General features: G+C 51.9%; 7 protein-coding genes across 7 annotated transcripts; 4 read left to right on the top strand and 3 right to left on the bottom strand.

Annotated features, from left to right (window-relative positions):
* Positions 1-452: 452 nt before the first annotated feature.
* Positions 453-2,090, top strand: AA0111_g7612 (hypothetical protein; the record flags this gene model as incomplete). Its single annotated transcript, XM_028653968.1, has 2 exons — positions 453-586; positions 638-2,090. 2 exons carry the CDS (start codon positions 453-455, stop codon positions 2,088-2,090), a joined length of 1,587 nt encoding a protein of 528 aa, XP_028504974.1.
* Positions 2,091-3,868: 1,778 nt separating this feature from the next.
* Positions 3,869-5,634, bottom strand: AA0111_g7613 (Hexokinase-1; the record flags this gene model as incomplete). Its single annotated transcript, XM_028653969.1, has 3 exons — positions 3,869-4,723; positions 4,774-4,888; positions 4,937-5,634. The coding sequence occupies 3 exons, from the start codon at positions 5,632-5,634 to the stop codon at positions 3,869-3,871; spliced, it is 1,668 nt and encodes a 555-aa protein (XP_028504975.1).
* Positions 5,635-7,383: 1,749 nt separating this feature from the next.
* On the bottom strand, positions 7,384-9,060 carry AA0111_g7614 (UNC93-like protein; the record flags this gene model as incomplete). The annotated part of the gene is made up of 4 exons (XM_028653970.1): positions 7,384-7,693; positions 7,747-8,369; positions 8,433-8,514; positions 8,564-9,060. 4 exons carry the CDS (start codon positions 9,058-9,060, stop codon positions 7,384-7,386), a joined length of 1,512 nt encoding a protein of 503 aa, XP_028504972.1.
* Positions 9,061-10,578: 1,518 nt separating this feature from the next.
* Positions 10,579-11,602, top strand: AA0111_g7615 (hypothetical protein; the record flags this gene model as incomplete). Its single annotated transcript, XM_028653971.1, has 4 exons — positions 10,579-10,581; positions 10,670-11,041; positions 11,088-11,261; positions 11,312-11,602. The coding sequence occupies 4 exons, from the start codon at positions 10,579-10,581 to the stop codon at positions 11,600-11,602; spliced, it is 840 nt and encodes a 279-aa protein (XP_028504973.1).
* A 427-nt stretch (positions 11,603-12,029) lies between these two features.
* AA0111_g7616 (hypothetical protein) lies at positions 12,030-14,059 on the top strand (the record flags this gene model as incomplete). Its single annotated transcript, XM_028653972.1, has 3 exons — positions 12,030-12,046; positions 12,100-12,783; positions 12,832-14,059. The coding sequence occupies 3 exons, from the start codon at positions 12,030-12,032 to the stop codon at positions 14,057-14,059; spliced, it is 1,929 nt and encodes a 642-aa protein (XP_028504970.1).
* Positions 14,060-14,681: 622 nt separating this feature from the next.
* AA0111_g7617 (GTP-binding protein) lies at positions 14,682-15,470 on the top strand (the record flags this gene model as incomplete). The annotated part of the gene is made up of 3 exons (XM_028653973.1): positions 14,682-14,711; positions 14,804-15,071; positions 15,148-15,470. 3 exons carry the CDS (start codon positions 14,682-14,684, stop codon positions 15,468-15,470), a joined length of 621 nt encoding a protein of 206 aa, XP_028504971.1.
* A 364-nt stretch (positions 15,471-15,834) lies between these two features.
* On the bottom strand, positions 15,835-23,697 carry AA0111_g7618 (Protein kinase; the record flags this gene model as incomplete). Its single annotated transcript, XM_028653974.1, has 8 exons — positions 15,835-17,130; positions 17,179-18,118; positions 18,167-18,653; positions 18,704-19,288; positions 19,336-21,965; positions 22,012-22,319; positions 22,366-23,063; positions 23,112-23,697. 8 exons carry the CDS (start codon positions 23,695-23,697, stop codon positions 15,835-15,837), a joined length of 7,530 nt encoding a protein of 2,509 aa, XP_028504978.1.
* Positions 23,698-24,111: the final 414 nt, after the last annotated feature.

A 24,111-nucleotide genomic window follows, 5' to 3' on the forward strand; every position in this document is an offset into this window, starting at 1 on the left:
CAGCAGGCGGGACCCTTTGCGCAGTGCACCCATCCGACCTTGGCCAGAAGCGCATGTGATGTGTCGTCGCACAACCTCAGCAAGACAGCTACCAAGTCTTCTTCTTGGTGCGCTCTGTGTGAGCCCCAGCCGCGAGCCTCTCTGTGCCTTTTCGCCCCGGGTGTCGCTCTCCAGCGCACAGTGCAGCAGCAGCGTGCAGCCTGTTTAGTCCCCGTCTTCTCCGCTTGCTCGCCTGCCGCATCTCTCCACCTCCAACCCCAGAGAGAGATAGAGCCAGCCCCAAGCGTTCGCTGAAGCACAACCACGACCCGCCAGCGCACACTCCTGCGTGCCTGCCTACCATCGTGTCCGCCGGTCGCGCCTTGCCCGTCGCCGCGCTCCAGCTATTGTTGCGCGCATGCGCCAAATCGACGCCGACCTCTCCCTCGACCCCAGCCAGGCTGTGCCGAGCCATGGAGCACTTCAACACAAACACCATGTCATACATACCCCTCCAGACCGTCACGGGCCCCGATCAGCACATGTCCATGCCCGTGCCGCTCCAGTATGACCAGCGCTCCAACTTCGACGCCGAGACGTTCATCGGGTAGGTCAAGTGCGCCGCACGCGCCCGACAGCAGCTAACTCGTCTGCGCAGAAGTGAGGACGCCTACTCGACATACCACCTCCAGCAGCTCCCGCCCCAACTCAAGCGCTACCCGAGCACCTACGAGGACCCCTTCTCCGACGTCCAGAGCGGCTACGAGCAGTCGATACACCCACACGACCACAATGGCATGCCCGAGAGCCCCAGCATCGAGAGCAACAACAAGCTCCTCAGCTTCTCTCTGCCCGTCGTACCATACACCATCCTCACCTATACCATGCAGAGAGTCTCCATATCCATGTCTGCCCAGCTCCATGGCATGTTCTTTCTGGCCGAGTCTCCCTGGGCAACCGCAGCCGACGTCCAGGCGCCTTCCGAGTTGACTTGCTACAGGAGGAATCTCTTCCAGATCACTGGCACCATCACCCTTCCTCGCACCCTGCAGTTTCTGATGACCGACCAAGGCGAACAAATACCCATTCTTGGCCAAGAACTCACCATCTCCGCCACCGAGTCGCTCGAGGGCAATGCGGTAAAGATAATATCAGTCCCTTGGAAAACCCCTGCGACGGGCGGCGCCTCCGTCGAAGACAAGACCGAAAAGGAGCCACCAACATACCCACTTGATCTCTCAACCGGCCAAGATATCGACTCCGAGTACGTTAGCTTTCCTATCAGCTGGAAACGACTACAGTTCCGGATAGCGACTGCAAACAATGGCCGAAGAAAGGAGCTCCAACAGCATTTTGTGGTGCGTTTGAAGGTGATGGCAACCCTCGCTAGTGGTGTCAAAGTGCCGATTTGCGAAGTTCACTCTGGTGCAATCATCGTACGAGGAAGGAGTCCTCGCAACTTCCAGGCCCGGAAGGATTTGCCCATCGGCGGAGGCACGACTGCACGCAAAGTACAAACCCCCCAGCAGCCCAGCAGAACTCCAACGGGCGATACAACCCAGACCACGCCGAAACAAACACCGAATCAACCTGCAGCTTCCTCAAAGCCCATGGACCTACTACAGATGCCGTTTGAGTTCAACGCGAGTGAGATGCCACCGTCTCCAGACTTCGCTTGGAAGATGCCAGCAGGTGCCATGACTGCCATACCGCCAGATCCGCCTTCGTCTCAGTTACAACATGCTACCCCGTATGCACATTCAACACCCGAGATCTCAAGAAGCGTGCCCCCACAACGGACGTCCATAGCCCCAGTCACTCTATCTCTTACCGATGACGAACCACAAAAAGCACCTTCGCCTACTGAACAGCAAAGAAAACGCGCAACACCAATGCGACCACCCTCCTTCTCGATAGGCATCATCAACAGTCCTGATGAAGGTGCCGACATGCTTTACGAGTATTTCCCGCTTGGTCTGGACGACTGGATGCCGCCTGTTGATGCTGTCTATCGACCACATGTTGTCCATCATATCACTCCTTTCCCGCAAGAGTCAAAGGCAGATGCTGGCAAGAGTCGGTCGAAACGGTACTTCTCAGATGCTTGGTAAGGGGAGCCAAGCCGATTTGCGTTTTGTTATGATACCCTTTGTATTGAGTCATATGACTCCCCTTGTAATACTGTTATGACGAAAAAGAATACTGGCTGTGGGTTGGAGTTTACTTTGGCCCAGCCGCAATTCATCTTCAAGCTGATCCTACACTCCGATAAAAGAGCTAGGCTGAAGTACAGAAGAGTCTTGGGCTTGGGTTTCTCAATTTTGAGTAGGCTCTCAAGTTCGAGGAGGCAGCACGAGTTTGGCGTTTTCCTTTACGACAGCAGGATCTTCTTCAATCTACCGTGGGAGCCTTTGTCAACTATATACGATTGCTATGCTTCCCCTTCTTGGCAAGATATTATTATACCACTTTATTCTTACATTGCACTAGCTCGTGTCATACCAATGTCCACGTATTCATCAACTGTCATTCCATGTTTGATGTAGTAACGTCTCGCACACATCGTATTCAACCTTGTCCCCTTCGAGCTGCTTACATATAACATCCAGGTACTGTCGAAATGCGGCACAGGCACCAGGCTCCTAGTCGACAAATTGCTTGATGCGAATGCGGCTGACGCAAACTACACGCAGATGTAACATGACGGAAACATGGCCGACATCTTCCCCAAGACCATCGCCGAGGTTAAGACTGCAACCTTCCTTTCGAAGAACCACAGCAATCACATGGCACTTGCAACCTTAAACCCACCCATCTCGCCAAGGTAGTCACGGAGGCGTCGTCATCATCTTCACCCCGCAGTGTAACTCTACATACAACGTCGCATCTTCCATACGTGTAGATTCGGCGTCGTGGTGTCGCGCTGCATCGTGATATTCGGGCGTGTTTCTGGCCGAAGTTGGTGTTGGCGTTGGAGTTGGAGTGTGGAGTGTGGAGTGTAACAGTAGCATTACATTGCATTGTCAATCATCACCACCACCACCACCTCCTCCTCCGACCATCTGCCGCCAAAAAAAGGAAAAGCCGAGCAACTGCCGGTTTCCCGAACGTCCCCAAGGAATTTGAAAGAAAAAGAAGACCATTTATCATAATGTAGCATTCGGTCATGTGCGCTATGGCTGTAGTCTCTAGTCGCCCTGCGTGTAAATTGGGTAATGGGTACATCTGCAATGTACCTCGGGATGTGGGTCAAAGGATTGATGGCGCAATTTGCGGTTTGCAGCATATCCATCTGGGACCCACGTGGCAGGCGAGAATCGTATCTCCTATCTATTTTCTCGCTACCAGTAGACGGAGAGTGCCGGTTCGGGCTGGTATGCTCCGTTGCTTGACATGGGACTTGTATTGGAAAGTGGATATCAGGCGTTACGTTTGTCAATTGTGGCATGGTGATGTTGAGAGATAGCAGTGGAGCTCAAATTACGTACTGCGTGTCTAGAAGGATGAGCTTGTTCGATCTGTTCTGTCCGAATATGGTGCATGGATCCATTTTGCTCTCCCACCGCTATATCCCCATGTGCGATATCGTTCATATCGCTATTCATCACGTGTCAAGTACAAGGGAGAGAAAGCGCAAATCAGAATATGTTTCATTAGGTCGTCGAAATGCTCAAGAGCATCGCGATGTGATGTACCAGGAAAACGCCGAAAGGGAACAGTGTAGTAAAGCTCCCATATGCTCTCGTAAAGTCTTGCTTGCTGGGCTGTAAAAGTCTTTCTAAGTCGAAGGAAGAAAGGACAAACGTGACTGAAATGTATGTACAATAACGGTGAGTAAAGGGTATAAAGGGAATTTACGAGATGATTCATGTGCGTCATCGCATAATGACTACTGTCCTTCGAGACAGCATACAGCAACAGCTGCACCATAAATCGCCGACTCTATGGCAACCTCCAAAGTGACAGAGTTTGATTCCGCTCCTGAAGCAGCAATCATCTCATGGAGATGCGACTGGCATAATTCTCTGAAAAAGGGGTACTTTTCGATGACGGAGCCGTTGCAACCTATGCTCATCCGACCAGCGGACGCAGGCGTCAAGCCTTCTGATTTCGTTCTAAGTGCCCACAACGCGTGGATACCTGTTGCGAGAAAAGCTGCTGCACGATGGGAAACTAGTTGCGAGACCTGACGGACGAATTGAATGTCGTTGTAGGTGGGTGGCTTGCTCAGAGGGTGCTTGGATTGGAAAAGAGCTGCAGCGCTTGTCAAGTGTTTGGAGTCATCCATCTCCATCGCGGCAATGGTTCCGGTGTCGAGAGTGTAAGGTTCAGCTAACTGATGTGGTATCTCTCCACTGAACAAGCCTGCTGTCTGTACAGCTTCCACCAAGATTAGTCGAACGATCTCGCCAATATACCGACCACTGATCATGTGCTCGAAAGGCTGAAAGTCAGGTCGCATGTGTGCGTCGTTCAACTGTTCGTCCCACCTGGTTGTGGGAAAGACGTGTTTGCCAAACATGCTGCACTCGGTGTTTACGAGTACATGAGTAGCATCATCAAGCCATTGCTGGGGGTAACCCTTGTACTTGGTAGACGCGAGCGATGATACGGGCAAGTGTACGGATATGTTAAACCCGGTTCCCAGGATAACGGCAAAACGCGTTGAAGGGTCTTCGTAGGCACGTGATAGCAAGGTCGCTGATGAGTCGTTGACGATGGAGTCCATGTGTACTGGTAGGCCCTTGAAGATGTGAGAAGTTGTAGGAGGCTGTGTCAGCGATCAAGACTTACCCTCTTTCTGCACGGTGCCATAATTAGCTCGCTCAAATCTTGACCGAGAACACCCTCCGTAGCACGAAACCCCTTTCCCATATCTAGTAGGTTGGCACTTCGACTGGAGGTTTGCCTGGCAACAGTCAGTCATTGCAAAGTAGAGTGTATAGGGAATACGAACTCGACAGGAAAAGACCATGCCAGGCCCATGGGAAACTCCTCAGTCTTGGTTGAGGATCTCAGTTGAGGATCTGCAAGCGCCTGCTGTATCTTCTCGGCCATCCACTCAAAAAACTCATTGCCTCTTTTTTGCCTAACCTTTTCGTCAATCTTGTAGTTTTTCATGACGACAATACGCATGTTCTTGGCACCAGGTTGTCTGCCATTCAGTTCCACGAGTGCAATGCGGAATGTAGAGCCACCGACATCGAGAGCGAGATAAGTTCCTTTTTCGAAACCGGAAGGTAACTTGTGATTGTACGATGGCAGCATGCATATGTCGCTCGACTGCATTCTTGGGGCAAACTGATCCTGCAACTTTGCAGACATGTCTAGCATCTTGTCGGATCCCAATGGTGCCTCCAGTAGGCATTGGATTTCGTGGAGTAGATCGTCCATTGTCCGGTCGTAAGTCCGAAGTCCATCCCGCGCGCGACGTCGCGAGGTTGACGATGGAAGCACGGAGTGCAAGAGCGATGGTAACATGGCGATTCTTTCCAAAGCTGCAAGAAGTCCCTCCCAGAAATTGAGCATACGCTGTTTGTACCAGCAATGATTGTTAGCCTCGTTTGTTGCTTGCTGCAAGTCACGGGGACTGTTTGACTCTGGGACGACGGTGACACGGCCACTCTTGAAGCGTTTCAGTCGGAGAGGTGGCATGGAGGGGGCACGGTGAATATGGTTGACGATGACGACTGATTCTCAAATGTATAACGAACGTTGTTTGTAGGCGTTGTCTCAAAATGCAAAACCCAGCAAGAAGGTCAAAGTCTGCGAATGTCGTAGTGAACGGGGGCTAGACACGGGCCGGGAGCATTAGTGAACCGATGTCGCAGGTGGCTCTTAAGCATAGTTGTATGGCTTGTCAGAACATTAAAGAGGTTGTATCCGCTAGCAGACGTAGTCAGGTATTGCTCCGACGACTGGCGTGCGAGACCCGCTGCTGAGGCAGGGCAGACGAGCACGTAAGAGTGAACGCGGGGGCCAAAGGAAGAAGGGAAGCAGGGGAGGAAGTCGTGGAGGCCAGGTGTATTGGCCGCGAACAGCAGTCGACGGCGTGTCGCTGGCGCCAGGCACGCTGGATGGATATTCGGAAATATAGCGTTACTGTCATGGCGAGCGTTGGTGGGGTTTCGTAGGAAGTTTCCTGACGGCCATTGCTACCGTTACGCTCGCTAGGCCGTATCGGGACCGCAAATCTTGCCCTAAGCGTTCGTGATGGGACTTCGGTGGACAATCTGCCGCGGTATGATTCAACCAGATTGTACGCGTTATGCGGTGGTGGCGATCATCGCACAGTCCCTCGCACGTGTTCTGTTGTGAGTAGCAAGCAGGACTGCACGCGGCGTTGAGCTGACGAGGCCTCGGGATGTTGGAGTGAGCGGGAAGCACGTGCCTCCCGCTGCCTCTGGCGCCAAGTCTCAACCAGATCAGATCCGAGCAGGCAAGCTTGCGCGCGCAATGTCCAATGGCATCCAACCTCACTTGTGGATATTAATTGTTTTTTCCTTAAAAGATCGTGTTGTTATTAGATATTTACGTAGCGTACTTCCGGGCTTCTTGCATAACGAGGACTCGAGGATCGCGGGATTAGCTGATGGTAGGGAGCTAGGTGCCCTGCTGCACTACCTTGATGTAACCATCACCTCCCTCATGGCTCTGATCGGAATAACGATCCCGAATGTGGACTGGAGGACTTCCAAGAATCCATTGGAACATCGTATTCGACGGATTGTGGGTCGAGAACGAATGTGTGGCAATGTTCGCTTTTGCTGACCTCGGTCCGGTCTAATCACAGATTGTTGTGAGATTTGCTAGTCTGGAAGGGTCGATTAGCGATCAGGAGTGGTATCTCGTATTGCTTTCATGCAGTATGTAGGGCGAAGGATTTGCTCCTCGGAGCTCTTGGTCCTCTGGAGCAGATACGTGACGATTCATGCTGGCTGGACGGGTCGTTCGATGCTGACAATGTTCTGCATATTGCACTGGTGCTTAGATTGTTCAGATATCAGGCTACCAGGCCTATCGATTATGGTTGGATACTGGCGGCATAAAACAGCTGTTGTGTACCAGACAGTAACTTTACAGTACTACGTTGCATACCCTTGCACGACACATACAGTGATTGTAAGGATATTCTTTCATTAGGAATATAGCTAAGCTGCTGTGCCGTAGCACCGCTGGCTGCGTCAAATTAATCCGCATGCTGTGCCACGGAACATGTGACCCACGGTGTCATGTAGAGACCTGTAAATGACCGCCTAAGTTTAAATGTCAGGAAATCAAGCTCCTTAACTCTGGCCCGCTAATGCAACTCCACTTGAGGTATCATAAACAAGCAAATACAAGTAAACCAATCCCCGTCATTACTTATAAAGTTTCAATCGTGAGTGTCCTTCAATGATTGGACTAGACCTTCTCAGCATCGCTATGCGCTGTGTGGACGATCGCCTTGGGAGCGACTTCCGCGATCGTCTCGTCGGTAAAAGCGACATCCTTCTCAATGGCGACAGTGTCTTCGACTTTCCAGAGAATTACGGGAAGAGCAATAATCAGACTGCCGGCAAGCAATCCCCAGTTGCTGGCAAACATTGTCATGTAGGCGACCTTAGTGTCGTCCATACGCCATGTAATGGCACCTCCAGCAGACTGGATACCCTTGTAGAAACCAGCAAAGTTGGCGAGCTTACGACTATTGTTTGTCAGGGCGCCCATGAACCTAGTTCTGTTAGCGATCTGATCTGAATGTATCAACTCTTGTTTCAAACTTACCAGTAGACTGAGGTTTGCCAAGCGGCATCGGAGAAGCCATAAAACATGTAGAGAACGAAGGGACCAGCGTAACCTGCGTCAGACCAGTCCTTCTTTTCGTTTGTCTCGTCTTCTGCCCAGGCACGGTCGTAGGTCTTCTGGAACATGTAACCGAAACCCCAGATGATCATGATGGTCGCGAAGAGTACAGCCCATACGGCCTTAGCACGGGTTGTGCGGCGGATACCCTTGATGTCCAGCGCATATCCAAAGACGTAGGCGCCGACAATCTGCATGATGTAGTAGACAACACCATTGAGCGCGCGGGTGCGGACGTTGAAGTATGCAGCATTGATCTCGGTGAAGTGGTACGCGTAGAACCAGTTAGATGCGAGGAACATGGGGAATAGAAGGATAATGTAAGGGTCGGTGAAGAAGGTTTGGTAAAGACCAACGATCTCCGACTTCCAAGAAGGGTGTTTCATGACGATAACCTTTGATCCATCGTCACGAATGACGTCTTTCGCGTCGACCAGAGTCCAAGCGAGAGCGGCACCGAGGATGGTGAGGACAAGGAAGCCGATGTAGGTACCGTCGTTGACTGTACCGGCAGTCTTGGTGTGAATATTCTGACCCAATGGGATCTAGGAGAGTTAGTACTTGATAGGTAGCTATCTCTTAGTGTTCTCAAGGGTAGGATAGCGTACCAGACTACCAATGACAGCACCCAAGTTGAAGATCATCCAGAACCATGAGATGTAACGGCCCTTCGAGTCTTCTGGTGGGTAACTACGATGCTGTTAGTACACACCGAGAGAGATGTTTAGGGCTGACGTACGACATCATTATGGCTCCCTGCGCACACCAAAGCAGACCAGCGCATACTCCAAGTAGTGCACCAGCGAATGTGGTGAAGCCCAGATTCTGCGTGTGGTTGTAGCATAGGTAAGAGGCAACATAGACGGAGTATCCGACGCCGCCAAAAGACAGAGAGGTGCGGATGCCAAGCTTGTTCGTAAAGGTGCCGGCAAAGAAGCCGACAACAGCAAAGGTCGAGTACAATGCCGTGTTGGCCCGGTTGTTCGCGGTTGCGTCAAGTTGGCCACCACCACCCATGCCATTCAGAGCATTGAACATGCCCGGACACATGAAGCAAACGAAAGAAACAATGACCAGTTGGACAGGTGGTGATGCAAACCATGGCAACTTGAAACCGGCGACGGTAAAGCGCTTGTATTTCCACGAAGGTGGGAGATCAAGCGTGTTGGTATCCGTCAACGAGTTCTCCGGAGAGTTGACATCGTGTGGAGGCTGTTTTTCCTCGGTGGTCGCCATGATGATGCCCAGGCGATGATGGGTTGTGGGCGTTTAGCGCGTGAATCGGAATTGACAGACGGTAAAAGCACGTCGTCGATGGTGTGGAAGATGTGAGCAGGCAGGACACAATAAAGATACTAGATGTTCGCGCTCAGACCAGGCAAGATACGATGATGGCAAGCTATAATTAAACGAGCTTTGGATGGGGTGAAGGCGAGGGGCACTTGGTTTTAAGCATCTGGTCAGCTAGGGTCTTCACACGGTCCATTCACGACCAAATCTCCCCCAGCCAACCTGCATCGGGGTAGCGAGGCGGGCAATAGCACGCGACACCCTCTGGCTTCAGGAGATAAACGACTGCAAGCCCACAAGTGACAGCCGTCGGTGAAGGATTCATTGGCGTCGTTGGCACTGCCCAGGCAAACGCCAGCAATCAGCCGTATCCGCACCCCAAGGCCGTACTACGATGCAGTAAGCAGCAGCAGAGCAACGGCTACAGGTGTCCGGGTCGCGGTTGTCAGTGGTTCTCGGGACAGCCTTCGGGGGTCAAAGCGGGGCGTCGGAAGCCTGCTTATCGACGATGCATGGATCTGCATGCGTCTGGGACCACACTGTTGGTTGATGAATCGCCGGCCCCCAGCACAGGGCTGTGAGCTAGAACACGCCGGACTGCAGCCACAAGTGCAACGCTCTCCGCCCGCCACCCCGAGTCAGAAATGTAACATCGTCTTCCTGCGACTCCATCAGCACGTCGGCCTTATCAATTACGCTCGCTATCGTGATGTTCGTTGCTGGCTGCCCGTGACGGCTAGTACGCGACCCATTTTCGATCAGGTTTCCACTGCTATCACGGCCGATGAGGATGACCATGCTCCTCCTGCCATGCTCCTGTAACATTGCACATGGTAGCAGCCCCTCAGCTGGTGCAGATAGGCGCGTTGTAACACCACGTTCACCTCCAACTGTCCATCGCATGACGCATCGTGAGCAAGCGGGCCGATACAAAGAACTCCTTGGAGAACGTGTTCAGATGCGGCAAGTCTGGCCGTTGTCCATGTTGACCAAGAGACCTTGGACGATGATCGAGCTTGCAATACTACCTTGACCCAGAGTGACGTGAAGCTGCTGAAACTCTCATAACAACCATCGCCAGCCCGCTGTGGAAAGTGACTTCTAACCCCTCACTTGGCACAGAACGCTCGCAGTGGCACAGACAGACATCATGTATGAGCATGCAATCCTTTGAAGTCTAACCCTTTGCTTACCGCTTGTAGGCGGCTAATTATCAGAGACGACCCCAAATCTGCATCCCAATACATCGCCGACTATGTCATTGGTGCATCTCTTGCTCCCTTGTCATGTTTCGTTATCAGCTAACGCCTCAGCATAGAGCGCATTAAGGCCTTCAACCCTACACCTGAGAAACCCTTCGTGTTAGGGTTGCCCACTGGCAGCAGTCCCGTCTTAATCTACGAGCATCTTGTCCAGCGCCACAAAGCGGGACAAGTCTCGTTCCGCAATGTGGTCACATTTAACATGGTATGAAGGGCCGCTCTGCATGTGCCGTAGTACCCTAGTTCCCAGTGTAGCACGGCAGCGTGATGTTGAGCGGTGCTGACCTAACCAGGACGAGTATGTCGGCATCCCACGAGACCATGCCGAAAGCTATCACAGCTTTATGTACAAGCACTTCTTCTCACATGTTGACGTGAAACCTGACAACATCAACATCCTCGACGGCAACGCGCCCGACCTAGAAGCTGAATGCCATGAGTATGAAGAGAAGATACAGCGTGCGGGTGGTATCGAGCTGTTTTTAGGCGGCATCGGACCAGATGGGCACATTGCCTTCAACGAGCCAGGCTCCAGCCTGAAGTCTCGAACTCGTGTGAAGACACTGGCGTACGACACCATTCTGGCCAACTCAAGGTTCTTCGGGAACAATCTGGATCAAGTGCCGAGAATGGCATTGACAGTTGGAGTTCAGACGGTGCTGGATGTAAGTCACATCACCGTGCACCTTGGCAAAGTCTCACAGACGTCAGGCACGCGAAGTCGTTATTATAATAACGGGTGCGCACAAGGCTCTAGCCCTTCAAAGGTGCATCGAAGGTGGTGTGAATCACATGTGGACACTGTCTAGTCTGCAGATGCACCCCCACCCAATGATTGTGGTTGACGAGGACGCCACCTTGGAGCTGCATGTCAAGACAGTCAAGGTACTTGCATCAATACACATGTTAGCTGACCCGACGTTGACACTCGACAGTATTTCAAGAGCATCGAGATGGTAGGAGACGAACTGGGGATGCGCCAGAAGCTCCCTAGAAAGCGCGACTCGCTTGTGGACGAGGGTACCTTGCTAGCCCCTGACCAAGAGAACGGTATCAGGTTGACTGTGCCGCAACTTGATCTCTCCCGTTCAGCAAGTCCAGTCCTGGAACCAATGAGCGCCCGCATCAACGACGAGGAAGCAAGTGCATTGCGTCCCGTGGACGTGGATATGGATGAGGTCGCAGATCAACCTTCGGTCCGAATGAGCGCTCGCGTCGCCAACTAGCCTCAGCCTACGTTTCGAGCGTACAGGCACCGGAGATTGTCAGGAAGCCGTTGGAAGTGTTGCCATGTTTGCTTTTGGGAAACGCCTAGACAGATTGGTCCCTGAGTCAGAATCGGATAGTTGAATGCGATGTGTTGACCTGTTAGAAGTATATGCCGTTGGAAGGTACGATGGGAATTGAACAAGGAAACATGATACCAACAATAACAACGTAGAACGGAGGCATCACATGTCGGCCGCTATGCTTTTTCGTCCTCATCTGTGTCGAAATGTTACGTTGTGAAAACGTCGGGAATGTTGTGCTTGGTGGCAGGCTCTAGAACGTCATTGGCGGCGGGCGGGCGCGCGTCATCCTGGTTCCGATCCCCTCCTCGTACCAAAAGAATCCCGCCGCATCCTCCATGTGAAAGTCGACGCGCCGGTAACCATGTCTTTCGTGGTTGAGTAAGTCGAGCAATTGGAGCGGCGTATTGTAACTCTGGCTAACCGTATTGCAGCCAGGTGCGACGAATTGACAGCCAGCTTGATCGGCTGCAGCTGTCAGCCACGCGAGCAGGCAGCTTTTCCATCACCGCCGAGGAAGCCCACAACCCCACCAAGACCTCACGAATCGCACATCTGCAGAATCTCATCAAGTCTCTCTCTACTACTGCGTCATCCAAGCACAGCCTTGTCCCCGTCGCGCGCATATCCGAGGCGCTACAACGTGCCAACATTGCTAGCAGCTACGAGGATGCGAGCTACGAGCACGAGCTGGAATGGCTGCTAGTCAGCAAGGCGACGACACAGGTATACGGTCAGGTCTTGAGTACGATACTTGAGCAGACCATCCCGCTGGAAGACGACCTGTGGTACTGGGACGACATTCTCTCCACCTACCGATTCGCTGGCTTATACTCGATACAAACATCTCCAGTCCGCGTATGGAAATGGTCGCAGGAGATATACCACGATGTCTTGTCGCGCGGCGGCCAGGTGGCCGATGGATGGAGCCAGTTCTACGGCCTCGTCAAAGATGCAGTGCAAGAGCGGAGCATCGCCAACATCCAGCGAAGAGTCGTGAGCCCACTAGCGCTTGTGAGAAATGAAGGCAGGAAGAAGCGGGCCGCCTTAAGGAAGATACGACTCATCAACGCAAACGCGCTCGGCGTGCTGCTAGGCGAAGGCCTGGGTAACGAGAGGTATGTCATAAGCTCATTGCGGGATACGGCTGTTGCTAATCTTTCCAGTGTACACGACGACGGCACCCAGTCGCCCACGCTCCTCGGAACACAAAGTGGACATAGATGGAAGAGCGTCATGTCCAAGAACATCGCCCTCATGGATGCCGTCATCCAAAGCGTGAACACGGCAGAGCTTTCCGTTGATAAGTTCGACGACTCGGTGGCCAGCATCACACAGGACGATCAATTCTACTCCCTGCACGAACCCACTGGAGAGCGCACAGCAAGCACACTCAAGCCGGCAGACGTCGCTGAGCGACTCCAGTACCTACTCCGGGACGCATTGCCTACCTACACGTCAAACTTCAATGCTGTGGTCAAGGAAAACGGACGTCCATCCCTGATCATCCGGTACTGGCTTCCCGCCACTATGCTCCTTGTGTCTTCAACCACTATCCTGCGCATCTTCGTCAACCGGAAAGAGGAAATCTTGACCTGGGTACGGGAATTAGGACAGACTGTGATTGACTTTTGGACAAACTGGGTCGTGGAGCCTGCAATGAGAATCATCGGTACCATCCGGCACAATGAAGACAGCGAGGTTTCCATCATGAGCAAACGAAGTTTGGAATCTGACCGTGCAAGCCTCGAGCGCATGGTTGTTGATTTTGCTGTGAAGAACCCCGAAGGCCCAGCACTGAACGAGACACAGATCGCCGACATCAGAGCCAAAGTTCGCGAGGGCGACCTAACAACGGTGTTGAGATCGTACGAGAAGGACATCCAAAGCCCAGTCAAAGGAGCTATAGTTGGTAATCTCGCTAGCGCACTCCTCATCCAGGTGCAGAAAACCAAGGTCGATGTGGAAGTTGCCATGAGTGGTATCGACAGCATCCTCAAGAGTCAAGAATTACTCTTTGGCTTTATTGGTCTGACGCCCGGTGTACTCGTCAGTATTGGCGTGTACCGATACCTTCGAGGTGTGTTTAGTAGCCGTAAAGGCGTGCAGATGTGGACAAGGCAGGGTCGCATGTTGCTCATCCTACGCAACATTGATCGCATCCTCACCAGCGCGACCGCTACCGAGGATGGCGAGATCTCTTACAAGGACCACGGTCTCCTTCTTTGCGAAGTGCATCTACTGCGACAAGCTGCGAGTGGAATCCTACCGCGACGCATCTTCCACGACCTGTTGGTGGAGATAGATGAGCTTGTTGATGTGCGGAGTGGGCTGCAGCGACAGCAAAAAGTAGTCGAGCGTATCCGGTGGGCGTACTCAAAATGGTTTACTTGAGGAAGCATGTCTTTTGCAACTGGGATGACCCGGTAAAAGCACATTTATGATCAGCGTACATACCCACTTGAATACAAATCTACGAGCAAGTTCGTGCACTGCGAATCGTATTCTCCAGTAGGCGTGAGTCGAGCATGTGAGGGTCAAAGCCGCCTAGGTGCGACAGGGTGCAGGGCGACACGAGAGACCTACCTTTCTTTTCTACACCAGGCACCACAGCATGACCATGTCTTGTGGTTCGCGTCGTGATGCCGGCAGTCAGAGCCGAGTCGGGCCCAGAGCGCAGTTGCCACCAATCCGCCTCTCATCACTCGCTGCGGACGACAGTGACGACGGTGGTGAGCCCGTGCGGACTATTGGCGCTAACGTCCAACGTTGGCTGGCACACCTGTGAACTCCAACGCCATTCACTTCGCTGCCTGCTGTTGACCACACAGCGACAGACATATACCCAAGACCGAAGCCCATCGCCTGCACCTTGCACTGTCGAGTCGAGCGTACATCACCGGCATCCTCGTGCAACCGCCAAAGGAAGCCAGCTCACCGTATACCCCAAACCGGCGGGCGCCAACTCCGCATACCACGCACCGACCGATAACGCATATCGCCGCCCTACACCAACATGGCTGGATCCAGGAATTACGACTTTCTCGTAAGCTCGCCCTACCCCGTACTTGCTGGACCCTGAGCGCCCCTCCACCGCTTGTATACCAAGACCCACACTAACACTTCCCCCCCACGTAGATCAAACTGCTCCTCATAGGCGACTCGGGCGTAGGCAAGTCATGCTGTCTGCTGCGCTTCAGTGAGGACTCGTTCACGCCCTCGTTCATCACCACCATCGGCATCGACTTCAAAATCCGCACCATCGAGCTCGACGGCAAGCGCGTGAAGCTGCAGATATGGGATACCGCCGGCCAGGAGCGTTTCCGGACCATCACCACGGCCTACTACAGAGGCGCTATGGGCATTCTGCTGGTCTACGACGTTACAGATGAAAGGAGCTTCAACAGTACGTCTCCGCTGGGTATCCTGCATAGCACAGCAACAAACGGGCATCGATACTAGAGGCTAACACTGGGCAACAGACATTCGCACATGGTTCTCCAACGTCGAGCAACACGCCACCGAGGGTGTCAACAAGATTCTTATTGGCAACAAGTGCGACTGGGAAGAGAAGCGCGCCGTCTCTACAGAACAGGGCCAGGCCCTCGCTGACGAACTTGGCATTCCCTTCCTCGAGGTCTCGGCCAAGAGCAACATCAACGTCGACCAGGCCTTTTACAGCTTGGCCGGAGATATCAAGAAGAGGCTAATCGACACCGCAAGGACGGATCAGACTGCGGCGCCCAAGGTGGATGTTGGTGGGCAAGACAGTGGAAACGCTGGCATGGGTGGGAAGTGCTGCTAAGAATAGGTGCAAAGTTAGCAGCGGACGCATTGGGCTGAGATCCATCACACAACGAGGCTATACGACGAATATCCGCTCGAGCGTGTCTTTTGGGTAGCATCACCTTTTCTTACGAGTCTTTGTTTCGGCGTTTTCAAGAGAATGGGAGTACCTACTTTTTACAATTACGTATTGTAATGCCAATCTTGTATATGCAAGAGTCAGTCTTCACATGGCACGTAAAGGGCTACTAATAGTTTCGCTTGTACTGCAGTGGTATTTGAGATGAAGGGGAGTTTCAATTGCTGACACTTTTTCAGTGTGATTTGTACAACGCCCTCGACATGACTCCTCCACGCCTGCTTTTACTGAAAAGATGAACCACCTAGAAGAAAGCACACCACCCAATGTACATGGCTGCCAAGTTGTGCGGGTCCCTCGCCATAGCAATGAGTGCCTCGACGTACCCCTCTACACTCAACGGTACACTCTCCCCCTTCAAGTACCCGTTCACCTTTGTGCGCGTGACATCAAGGACCTCCTGCGGCGTATCCGGTACACCCACAATCTTCTTCCTCCGTTTACCACCCAGAAAGTCTGCCGTGGGATCATGCACGAATGTCTCCAAAATAGTGATGAGCGTGTCTTCGTGCTGTCGAAGCAGCTTATACGTGAGCTCAGCGGCCTTGCGGAACGGACCTTCAACGCCCTGGGGACCCATGGCGTCGACCATGTTGTGTGTCAGGCGGAAGGGCACGAGTTCAGGTTTCTCAAACGTGAGACCCTTGTCAAAGAGGCAGTTGAAGTCTACGTGGAAAGTGCCACCATCGCCTTGCTCAAGGAGAACGTTCTCACCGTGCCTGTCTCCTAGACCTAGTACGTGCCCAACGATGCTCATCACCGCGCAAGACCGTGTGTACCGAAGACGCGCTGCGAACCACGCTTCTGGCTCCGGAAACGTCTCTACGAACCATTCATGTAACACAGGCACGAACTTACCGAGGATGCGTTCAGTGAAGATGGTGACTTTGGAGGGTGATGAGCAGGCTTCGTTTAACAGTAGACGAATCTCTGTATAGTCGATTGCAATGTTGCGTTGGCGGTAGAAACGAAGGATGATGTCGCGCATCGGTTTGAGGCCTTCGACCCATTCAATGGCTCCGCACTCTTCGTTGAGAGGTGTTACGGCGTATGTCTTGATGTACAGGCGACGTTTGCTCGACTCGATGTCCTTTTGGAGAGCCCGATTGATCATGGCGTTGAATTCCATGAGCCGCTGATCCTTGCGTAGATCGTCTTTTGGTTTGCAAAGTAAGCCGTATGAGCGTCCGTCTGAACCGCGTACGTTGAGCTTTCGTGGACGCTGTAGAGACGACAAGACCAGTACATCATCATCAAATGACTGTATCGTGATGGCGTCGGCTGGGAATGGGTTGTAACGACGGAGGGACTGGCTGTCGTTGCTAGCAGGCAGGTTGGGAAGCAGATTGGCCTCAACAGGTACCACTAGAAGCGTGGGAGCCAACTTGTGGTTAAATCCCAGCTCCTTCGAAAGACTCACGCGTGCTATTCGCGACTCTATAGGAGCGTCGCAAGCTGCCAGGAGCGCATCAGTAAGTCGCTGTCCTTGACCAATTAGGGTTTTGAGGTCGACGAAAGCTCCCTTGCGCTTCGTTGCGTCCTTTTTGTTGTTAGCTGATTTCTGACCTTGACCAAGTCGAGAACTTACGCGCAGTTTCTGCAGAACGGCAGTGCCCCGGGCTCTGCGGTCATCCTGTGTAGAGTGAAGGACGGCAAATAGAGCCCAAAGCGCCTGCTGCGGGTACGATGAAGCGACTCGGATGATAATCGCCTGGAGAGCCTCCCAAACGCTCTTGTTTGGATGGCTGATGCGTGTGATGATCTGCGGGAAAGCGGTATACCATGCAAATGCAGGCATTCGTTCTGCTGCGTAGCGCGCGACATATTTGTTGATGTGTTCAAGGTAGTTGAGCCGATGCCCATGGAACTCCTTATCTTTGGTGGTTCTGGGCATGTTGTGCGTGACTTCCATACCCATGTCCAACCATAGCGTAAGTATCTTGGGCAGGGTCTGGTAGTAGTACTTCGTCCCATACACCGTAGAGCGAGTGAAGTTCTCAACGACCAGCTTGACGAGGCTTCCCGAGAGATACTCGGAGCTCTGCTTTGTTATTGGCTGCCGCTTCTCTGACTCCAGAAGCTTCAGATACCATCGACCCAGGTAGTAGTGACCTTTGTCCCACCGGGGATACGTTTGCACACCAATTACATACTCCTCTTTCAGAGACATCGACTGGGTCTGACCTGCGCGATCTAGCCATTTAGCGAGCAGTAGTTGAGCATGGCACTTAACCTTGTTCATGGAATGCCCTTCGTCTCGACCGGCTGTAGTAACAGAGATGTTGATGGGCACGGTGTCCTCCCGCTGGAACGCGTTGCTGTCGATAGCACCACGAAGGTTTTGAATGGCCTTACGATGGTGACCTTCTTTCCAAAGAAGCTTCGAATATTCGATTTTAGATGCGTTATCTCCAAGTCGCTCGGCGTGTAGCACTGAATTGAAAGCAGTCGTCATGAAGCCTCCCTTACGAGCCAGCCGTCCTGTTGTGAGCCATGCCGAAGCGATGTCGAGTTTCGTAAATTCGATGCTATTGTCTGTCAGCAATACTCAACATATGCCAGATCAGGTTGCTCACCGAGACAATGTCATTGCGGCACGGCGTAGTCCCAGAAGATACTGTTTGTCTGATGTGTACGCTCCGATGACGTCCAACCGGCGATCTAAGTTCTCAAGGATAACTTCACGGTCCGCCGCAACCCCATTGCTCATACCGCTTACAGCTTCTATCTCGTATAGCGCGTGCAATTTCACAAGGTGTTCATGCGATGCTTGTACAGACGCTGTGGTAGATGGGGACATGCTCTTTGCCAGAACTTCTCGCAGTTTTGCAATAATGGCCTGAAACTCGATACGGTTCTTGTGACGAAGTGCTGACAACGCTCGGCCTAGTCCAACGTTGAAATCTATGAAAAGATTCGAGTCTGCGACATTAACTGTACCAAGAAGTCGATCGAGTTGTTCCCATTTACCAGTAGACCAAGCTGCTTCAGCTGCGAAAGGCAATGTACTACTCAAAAGCGAGTTAGTCGCATGGAAGCCGTCTACGTAATTGAGGATCGAGTCTTGAACGAGCATTAGCTACTCTTCATGGAATTCACTTATTCAGACTCACCGTATTGACCGGACTCTTTTAGGCAGGTGAGAAGGTTAATCTGAGTCTCAACATCGTTCGGTTTTTCAGAAAGTGCAATCTCATACCAACTCTGAGCCGCTGTCCACCGTCCAGCTTTACGATCTTCGATAATCTGCTGCTCAGGATTGAGGACCTTGAGATGGGCCGATATCCCCTCAATGCTGTCCGGCTCGTCGATATGCGCATAGATCATTTGTAAATGTTGCAGCAAACTGTCTTTCTCGGGGAAGGGCTGCTTCGACGCGGCTTTCTTGTCTTGCTGCTGGCGAAAGTATTGTTCCCAGTGAAACAAGGCTCGAGAATACGAACCGCATTCAACGGCTCGTCGGGATATAATCTCCGCGGGGATAAGCTGGAGTATCCCTTCAACGCGACTGACTTGCTTGATCGAGTTCATCTCCTCGTCCTCGGACACACCACGTCCCGTTTTTCCCGCCATTGTTCTTGCGTCAATCAGGGATTTCTTCTTCTCTTGTAGCCATAGTGACAGGTAGTCGAGTGTCTGAAACACATTCTGCGATGGGTCAGCGAATAAAGTTTGATGGAGTAGTTGTAGGGCCTTGCCTCGCTGCACTGCTTGATGATGGAAGATTCGTGTTGCTCCGCCGTACGCAAGTCGGCCTGCAGCACCTGCAAGAGCTCTCGGCCAACATTTGCCTTGTTCTCATCGCTGTCAGATACGATAACGTTAAGAGCTGCGAACGGAAGGATGAATGTAGCTATTGATAAATCGTAGCCCCTGATGATTCTAGCCAGAACAGGGAAGACCATCTCAACATTGACACCTTGCCCTTTTCGCAACAGGTCGTAAACAAAGGTCTGGAGCCAGGTTCCATGGCTAAGCTTCGAGTTGAAGATCGGATATGTTGCACCCTCGTACTGTATTGATGGATTCATGTTGACGGAATATTTGGAATCCAGGAAGGGCGTCAGAACAGTTCTGACGGCCTCTGGAATATCATTCCAGCGTTGTGCCTCTGTGCTAGTCTGCGAAGACCGAGGCTTTGCCCCGCGGAGAGCGCTGAACCCGCAATGCTTGAGCATCTCCTGCATGGCATAGGCGATCCAGCCCTGTGCTTTAGCATTTGTGGTAGACAGGAAGACTTTGACCAGAACCTGCTCCAGGAGCAATGCCACAAAATTGATGTCCTCGTCTCTCCGTGAGAAGTTTGATAGCATCAAGACGCGCTTCTTTTCACGAACTGTTTCCACTCGATATGGATCAAGACCGCCGATGATACCAAGGCATTGAGCACAAAGGATGGTGATATCAGAATAGTCTTCAGAGAACCGTACGCTGGCGTCAAGGAGAGACCGCGTCAACGCCGCTAATATCGGGAGAGGCTTTTGACCGACTACTGACTGGTGCAGCTCTCGCTGGTTGGCATCTAGAAATGGCACAAGCTCTATCAGTGCCTGTCGCACTACGACTGAGTTCTGATCTTTGCATCGATTGCTGAAGGCATGGAAGACCTTGATGGTCTCGACCATATCTTTGAACTTTACCAATTCTCCCTCAATTTTGGAGAGCATTGGTATGCCCGCTAATGAAGGAAGGTATTCCACTCTATCTCGAAGTTGCGCATTATACTGCTGTATTATGCCCTCAATAGCTTTGTGAGCCTTGAGCTGCGTATCTTCGGAGAAAATTGACCAGTGTTGTACGATCAATGCGAATGTTTGATCAACGACTAGCATTGTCTCGTCTCCATCGAGAGCTGCCAAGAACGCAGACCAGACAGTGAATGTATCGTCGCATAGGTCTGGATCTCCCATGGCCGATTGGAGACAGGCGCGAATCTGTGGCAACGCTCCATTTACGCTAAATCGTGCAAGGTGGATAAGATCCCCTATAGCAGCTATGCATCTCTTCCTTTCGGGCATTGTATGGGGTGTTGCCTTTCCCTGGGCGTTGGGGGCTTCGATGACATTCGAGAAATATGCTATAATGCCTAGAATATGTGTCTCGCAGAATGCATCCAGGTTCTTGGTCTTTGAAGTAGATTTACGCTGACCTGATTTCGTGTCCGGCGCGAGCGATGCAAGGGTACTGAATCCTTTGTAATAGGGCTTTTTCCTAACAATTTCTTGGTCCGCCGCTAGTTTCAGTATCTCGATGGCAACGCCAGTTATATCTAGTGCAACCCAAGATTCGAGCTTGTTATTACTGCCATCCCGGATAGCAGGCTCAATGGCTGCTAGAGTCTCCATCGCTGTCTGCTCGACTTCAGCGACGGGCTGTGATAGAAGCAAGGCGAGTATCCTCGCAAGGTTGGCTCTTGGATGCGTCAAGACGTCAATGACAGAAGCTTTCCGTGCCTGGGCGATCTTCTCAATGATGTCTCTTCGTTTGCTCAATACAAGATGAGGAAGAGTATCCGCTTGGGTCTGCACCAATAATTGACGGACGCTTTGCTCAGTCAAGTCAGCCAGCTGCTGCGCCTTCTGAGGCTGATTGACGATGTCCTTGATGACTGAGAAGCCAATGACCTTCCAATAAGGGCTTAAAAGCTGCATCGTATCCATGGAATACCCTTTAGCGATCGACTCAAGTTCGCGGTAAGCCATACCGCATACCAGTGCGTTTGGATGGCCTAGGTATTCGATGAGGTGGTGTAATATTATGGGTAGCTCTAGTTCACCGCATGTCAATGCGGTTCGACCATATGCGATGATCAACGTTTCCTGATCGGACAAGATGTTGCGTTTCGCCAGAGCATCCAGAAACTCTACGAAAGACCGTCGATTTTTCCCACGAACGGTTTTGGATATGTCATCTCGTAAAAACACCATCAAGGAACTTGTCGCAGCGAGTTTCAGTTCCCGTAAAGATCTACTCATAGACGCAAGCAGCCACTGTCCTAGCTCACATACCTCGAGAGACAGATACTCAGGGTCAGAGATATGGTTGTAGACACGACCAATGGCCACAGCCATAAGCACTCGGGATTGCGATGACGCCTCGAACTCTGGTTCTTTCGTGATCGCAAGCATGGCAGCAATAGCGTCCTTCCAGCTCTCTGCATCGTCCTGTTCGTTCCAATGCATCGCGGCGTCTCGTCCATTTCGTGAGTTAGCATCACACAACATACAGACAAGTGACTGCAGTGGCTGCGAAGCTGATTGTGATGGTTCCAAACACCGGGATCCAGCACATGCAATCTTTGTGAATGCTGTCATAATATCCACTTGTGTACGCTCGTTCTGCCGTTCGTCGTCCATCATGGATGAGTACCTTGTTCTGTTGAAGTCAGCAATGGCTATCAGAACCAATTGAGACGACTTACTCCATGATGTTGTGAAGATTAGACAGGTTGAAAACAGGTGAGTCCTGACTACTGCCATTCAATACCATCATGAGTCGCTCATATATAGTACGGTTGATGTCAGAAGTGTCTGGTAATGTCTTTCGCCGCTTGGTAGGCCTCTCTTCGGTTCCTAGGTTTAATACGCGGAATAGTTTTAGGATTCGCGTTGATTCCTCAGCAAGTTGAGCGTTCGAAAAATTGCCAGTGTCACTCTCACAGAGCTCTTTACGTATGTCTGCGACAGACATAGGCCATGTGCCTGGTGCGGTCCAGAGACAAAGGGCCAGCTGGTATATGTTAGTATAGATCGACACTGCAGTGCTCGTTTCGTACCTGTAAGTCTTTATGGAGCTTAGAAAAATGATCCACATCCCGGCAAGCCTTAGCTATGATCTCCTCAACATCGTGTAAAACGATTGTTCTGCTCGCTTCTTGCCGACGCCGGATTGTCGGGATATTTTCAGGCGATGAGACAAGTGCACTGCGTAAGTGGGTGAGGATGATGGCCAGCCGCACTTGACTGCTCTCTGATGCCGGCAATGATGGTAAACCATCAACAAACTCGCGGAGGCTAGTGATTAGTGCCTGCGCATTCTTCAACGAAGTACAGGTGCGGTCTCCAGGCGCCAATGAAGGAAGAAACAGTATTTCTAGTAGCTGCAAATATACAAGCGTAATCTCATCGGAGAAAGGACGCTTCGCCGAGCTTGTTGTCCATCGCCTGAAATATTTCCATAAAGCTTGAGCACTATCTATGATCCAGGGTAGATGATGATCTAAGGCACCAGGCGTCACAGATTCCCTCTCTTGAGGCTGGATAGCATTAGCCAACGCCAGAAGCAGACAGAAACCAACGTTGATGGCACCGAGTTGCGAAGTGATGGTTCGCTGCAGATCGTGGGGCAAAGCAATAATTTGTTGGCTTTCTGGCCAGAACACACTGATGTTGCTTGATGATGGCAGGGCAACACTGAAAGACGGCGCAGGTACCGAAACCGGATCGTCCACGGATTGCAATTTTGTCAGGATAGCTGGAAAGAGGTAAGCGGATGGGGAAAGGGTTCTGGCTTAGTACTCACATTGCACACACGACCTGTAAAGTTGTGAGACTACTGCAGCTGAGCGCCAGAGGGCAGATGTCCGAGCAAGCACGCTTAGGCACAGATGGAGCAGTTGCTGTACATGTTCGTGCACAGAATCGAGTGTTGTATACGTCAACAGGCCCAGTAACTTGGGGTATAACCAGAGAATAAGTGGAGGCCGAGGTATACCGTCGTCTTCGCTGTCCCGGGTGCTCAGCAGTAGATGTGGCTTTTGTTGCAGGATGAAGGTGAGCGCGGCAATACTGTCAATGCCTTGCTGCCTCTGCTGGTCCTGGGCAAACGGATCATGTTTGAACAGTCCCTCAAGACCGGCTTCCGCGATGACGCACACGAGCGCTACGAGTTGTTGATCAGGCTCGTCGGTGTTTGGATGTTGAAGAAACTCCTTTACTAGTTCACCAAAACTGACTTTTGTTACTTGGCCATGCCGCGCATTGACATTTGAAGCGTTATGTACAATTTGAGCCGCGATGGTCGAAGGGGGCGGAACGCCATTCGAATTGCCGTTAGTCACTGGTGGCGGTGCCATCCGCTGAGTCGAGCTCCCGCCTTTGCGGGCCATGATGCACGTTACCGACGTGGCATGTCGCGTAGGTTGGGAAAGAGTGCAGCCTTGGAATGTGGCCGGACACCTGGTTGTTGGCGGTGATGCTGGATTTGGCTTTAAGCGAATGCCTGTACAAAGTTCGACTGATTCAAGATGGTATTGTTGATAGAGTGGCGTCTGATTGGACGCGGGTGGGGGCCTCTGCAATTTGCTGTGCGGTAGTCCCGGGCTTTCAACGAGTGTTGTTTCGTGTTATTGATACGATAGTCCGGCAGTCGTCGCAAAATGCACGATGTAGGCAGATGTGTGTATGGTGTGTAAGGTCCACAGAGAAAGTGTATGGATTACATTGACGCGAAGTCGCGTAGTCACGAGACCCCGCTAAGTTCTATCTTGGTAAAGAGCGCTACTCCGCAATTCCACTTGGAA

Source organism: Alternaria arborescens, assembly GCF_004154835.1.
Source record: "Alternaria arborescens strain FERA 675 chromosome Unknown contig_17, whole genome shotgun sequence".
In the NCBI taxonomy this organism is placed as follows: Eukaryota; Fungi; Ascomycota; class Dothideomycetes; order Pleosporales; family Pleosporaceae; genus Alternaria; species Alternaria arborescens.